Source organism: Bombus affinis, unplaced genomic scaffold, assembly GCF_024516045.1.
Source record: "Bombus affinis isolate iyBomAffi1 unplaced genomic scaffold, iyBomAffi1.2 ctg00000088.1, whole genome shotgun sequence".
Taxonomy (NCBI): domain Eukaryota; kingdom Metazoa; phylum Arthropoda; class Insecta; order Hymenoptera; family Apidae; genus Bombus; species Bombus affinis.
This window is the reverse complement of record NW_026108836.1, coordinates 430,168-435,272: the sequence shown is the minus strand read 5'-3', so window position 1 is coordinate 435,272 and position 5,105 is coordinate 430,168. Positions and strand designations below refer to the sequence as shown.

The window sequence follows — 5,105 nt, the reverse complement described above, 5'->3', positions numbered from 1 at the left end:
CAGAACATCGGATACGTGGAGAAATGACTTCGCTCGGAAAGAGATTGAAAGTGACGTTACCGATAATTGGACAATTTCCATGTTGATGGTTAGAGAAGGATGCTAGTAGCCCTTGAGGGAACGTTGCTAGTGTAACGTAAATCACATCAGAGACCAGGACACACACACACACCACGGGCAGGATGGTGTCCCGGTCGGCATACTTCGCACCCGATGGACCGACGAGAGGAACACATGGCGACCTTGGCAACAATATATATTGGCGGAGTACCTGAGGATTCATTTATGGCCCAACGGTCCTTCCACCAAATGTTCCAGAAGCGTAGCAACGGTCACGTACGCCTACAGGGTAGTGGGGATAATGAGAGAACAGATGACCGAAAGTAAAAAGATTGTAGGGACTCACTCTCGTACGATCACGGCTAGAGTTCGGAAGTGTCTTATACTTGTATAAACCAAGTGAAAATAATGTCTTCTTCTTCCTTATAAAATTTCTCTTTATTTTTACGTGACATTTTGGCGATCCTGCCAGGATCCATCAACTTCAAGAAAACGAAATTACGCATTTCGGGCTACGGTCAACTTTGAAGATTGAGGATCAGCGGACCACTGTAACAGAGCAGACACTTTCGACGTTTCGACAAAGGAACACCGCAACGGAACCTTTCTTACGGGTTAAACGATCAAGGTGAGCAAGCCCTGGATTCTTTTGTCAAATACAGATCGAGAACAGACAGCACAATTAGTATAACAATGGCAACGCCACGAGAAGACAGAACGGAAACTGTTAGCGCCGCTTTAACTAACAGCGGAATAGACCCAACAGATAAAGCTTTGCTTGATGCAATGCAGAAGCAGAATGAGAGACTGACCCAACAAATGAGTATGCTTACACTGCGTATGGATGAAGTTGTAGCAAAAACAAAAACGGGAAATGTATCGGAGGCCAGTTCCCTAATAACCGTAGACGAAGTAACCCACACCGCTAAAGATCTATCGGTCCTTCGAGAACCTCGCCCATTACTTCAAACACCACCTCAACCATCCTGGGAAAGGACTTTTCCTGAACAATATACGCAACCAGAGCTAAAAGCTGAGAGTGCATTAAAATGCATTCCGATATTAAACGGAGAGGATGATATAGACGTGGAGGATTTTATTCATGAAATACAAGAAGTAAAAATGATGTGTAGCGAACCAACACTATTACTTAAAATGATTAAAATAGAGAAGATTTAGGAAAAGCCGCAATGGCAATCCGCAATATTCGTATTACCGAATTCGAATCTCTGTACGAAGCATTGAGACGTAATGTAGCTGCGCAAGTATCAGTGAGAGAACAACAGGACGAATTAAGAGGAATGAGGCAAGGATTAACCGAGAGCGTGCAAAACTATAACATCAGATTTCGAAGCGTTTTTAACAAACTCCAACACAGCATTACCAACGAGTATAGAGACGAACTAACTCGACGGGTGATGAACGAGCAACTATACATGGACTCTGTGACCGACTATGTAAGAGGCCTTCGTCCAGAAATAGGGCAGGCGCTAATGGCTAATCTCCCCCCAAATCTCATCGAAGCAGAAAAGAAAGCAATGAATATGGAAAGATACTTTCGCGAGCACAGCTCTCGCAGACAGATGACGCGACAGACAACCGCCCCGCCATTTTATCGTAACCAGGCTTCTCATCCAGTAGACAATCGCTTCGCTATTACAAGTAACACAAATAATAAAACTCCACTCACACAAAATACTCTACCAAGAACGAACAATTTTACGAAGTTTGGGAACAGACCATTAAGCGAAAGGACGCAAGCGAAATGTCCCAAATGCAATCGATTGGGACACCTTCCCAATCAATGCCAAAATTTTCGGATACCGCCTCAAAGAAAAGCCCCTCCAGGAATAAACCACGTTCAAGAACAATCGGAATTAACAATGCTACCTCAGGAAGATTACCCACAATACTATTACAATTACCAGGACGACCAGGATTGCGATTTGTCGTTGACTCCGGGGCAGGAATCAACTTGCTTAAACAAAGATGCTACCCAGGAAAGACAACAATACCAGACACAAAGAAATTCTCCATGGGACATTCCGAATACGAATCTAATTCCAAAGTCAAGTTGAATTTGTTCGACAAAAAGATAGACTTCTCTTTAATAGATGACGATTTCCCAATTATAGAAGATGGCATATTAGGCTTACCCGGTTTGAATCAATATCGATTCGAACTCTCCAACGAAACATTGAAATTAGATAACAACACCCTTCTGCTGCAACAAGAATCAACCCTTGCACCAGGAGAAACCATTCAAAAAATTATATACCTCGAAGGGAAGCCAACGCCAGTGTGCTTTATAAATGGTGGTAAGTCTTCAATTCAAGTTTCTAACATTATCGAAAATACAAATACCATAGATCAAATCCAAAAATTGAAATCTTCGATTCGACTATCGCACATAGAAAAACCTCTCAGAGAACCTGTAGAAAAGATTCTTCTCTATTACATGGATGTATTTAATTTAGACAGCGAAACATTACCGTGTACATCTCTTGCTAAACATTCCATTACATTTAAAGAAGATAAAATCATCAACGTAAAATCCTACCGTCCTCCCGAACACCATAAAATCGAAATAAACAAACAAATGACGGAAATGTTAGACAGAAAGATTATAGAACCCTCCGACTCTCCCTATAACTCTCCCGTCTGGGTCGTTCCAAAGAAAATCGACGCGTCGGGGAAACAAAAGTGGCGAATAGTGATTGACTTTCGGAAGTTAAACGAATTAACGGACCAAGACGCATATCCATTACCCGACATTGACGATATACTATCGCAACTAGGGAACGCAAAATATTTCTCCGCTTTAGACTTATCCTCGGGATTCCACCAAATACCCATGGATGAGAATTGGAGGAAGTACACTGCATTTAGCACACCACAAGGGCACTTCCACTATAACAGAATGCCATTCGGGCTAAAGAACGCACCCGCTACCTTTCAAAGAATGATGGACACCGCGTTAAGAGGTTTAATTAATAATCATTGTTTCGTCTATCTCGATGATATCATTATATTCGGGCAATCGATAGAGGAACATAATAAAAACCTAGCCATTATACTCCAAAGACTCAGGGAAGTAGGTCTAAAAGTACAACCGGATAAATGTGAATTCCTAAAACCCGAATTGGAATATTTAGGACACTTAGTGACAGCAAACGGAGTAAAACCTAACCCTGAAAAGATAGACGCAGTAAAGAACTTCAAACTACCCAAAAATCCTACGGATGTAAAATCGTTCCTTGGGTTAGCCGGATACTATAGAAAATTTATTAGGAATTTCTCGAAAATTGCCAAACCGTTAACGGAACTAACTAAGAAAGACATACAATTCCACTGGACTGACAAAACACAACTTAGCTTTGATACATTAAAAGAAAGACTATGCCAAGCACCAGTACTAAAATACCCCGACTATACGAAAACATTTACGTTAACAACGGACGCCAGTAATGAAGGTCTAGGAGCCATCCTTTCACAAGACGGACACCCTTGTTGCTTCATTTCAAGGACATTAAACCCCCCTGAACGAAATTATACTACGACGGAAAAAGAATTATTGGCCATCGTTTGGGCAGTTAGAAGATTTAGGCAATATTTACTAGGCCGCAAATTCAAAATTCAAACAGACCACCAAGCCCTTAAATGGCTGCACAACTGCAAGGACCCCTCTAGTCGATTGATTCGATGGAGATTGAGATTAGAGGAATACGATATAGAGTACGTAAAAGGAAAGGAAAACGTAGCCGCTGACACCCTATCCAGAGTACACGCGATAACACAAACTGACGTTTTATTAAGACAATTCAGAGACTGGGAAAAATCAGAAGAAATACCAAAATTATTGAAACTAACAAATCTAACAAAGACAACTTTTTCCAATTAACAAAACCATATCTGGGCCCATATGACGAAACCGTATGGTTACAGAAAATATCAGACATACTTAAAACAAATAGAAAGATAGGAATAGGAGACAATAACTTAAACGCACAAGACAAAGCACACATAAAAAGATTTCTTTTATTTTTCAATGACCAACGCGACGACATAGAATTTGCTTACGAACCAATACAGAGTTTAAGCGAAGAGGAAATAGAACAAGTACTAAAAGAAAATCATGACTTGGTAGGACATCCCGGAATACAAAAGACGTACGACAGAATCCGAGGCAAATATCATATCCCACACCTAATAGACAGAATAAAAAGCAGAATAGGAACTTGCGCGACATGTCAAACATCAAAGACTACTCGGATAAGAGGAAAGGAGGAACCACAGATAACCGACACCCCGTTAGAATCTAATGACAAAATCGCTATGGATGTGATAGGCCCGTTGAAAAAGACCAAGATAGGAAACCAATACATTCTCTCTATACACGATGAACTAACCAAATATTTAATACTTGTGCCCCTAAAAACACAACAGACCCAATCAATCTGGAATGCTTTATTGAATCATTACATTTACATATTCTCCGCACCGAAACGTATATTAACTGACAGAGGACAAAGTTTCATTAGCGAGCTAATGCAACGATACGAAGAAGCATTTAGGATCAAACACATAAAAACCACCTCATTCCATCCACAATCCAACGGAAGCCTAGAACGAACACATGCTGCAATATCCGACATGTTAAAAGCTATACAAAACGATAATGAAACAGAATGGGATCAAAACCTAAATTTTGTGTGTCTAGCATATAACACTATGGTTCATGATGCCACTGGATATACCCCTTTCGAACTAACATTTGGACACAAGGCCAATCTCCCATCTACCATATCCCAAAATCCGCAAAGAACATACGCTGATGAGGTCAGCTTCAGGAAACGAGAATGGGATGCCAAGCTACTTAAAGCCAGGGAAACTCTAATGAAGAGTAAACAAAGATACCAAAGAGATCAAAGAAAAAAAATTATTAAACCTCAATCCATTTTTAGAGAAGAAGATTTAATATTAGTTCATAATGATCGTAAAAAACACAAGTTAGATACTGAATGGCTAGGGCCATACACCATTGA

The 5,105-nt window shown here is 40.4% G+C and overlaps 1 protein-coding gene across 1 annotated transcript; it reads left to right on the top strand.

Annotated features, from left to right (window-relative positions):
* The first annotated feature begins 786 nt into the window (after window positions 1-786).
* LOC126927379 (uncharacterized) lies at window positions 787-2,194 on the top strand. The gene is made up of 2 exons (XM_050743534.1): window positions 787-1,176; window positions 1,240-2,194. Exon 2 carries the CDS (start codon window positions 1,251-1,253, stop codon window positions 2,136-2,138), a length of 888 nt encoding a protein of 295 aa, XP_050599491.1. The 5' UTR covers window positions 787-1,176; window positions 1,240-1,250; the 3' UTR covers window positions 2,139-2,194.
* Window positions 2,195-5,105: the final 2,911 nt, after the last annotated feature.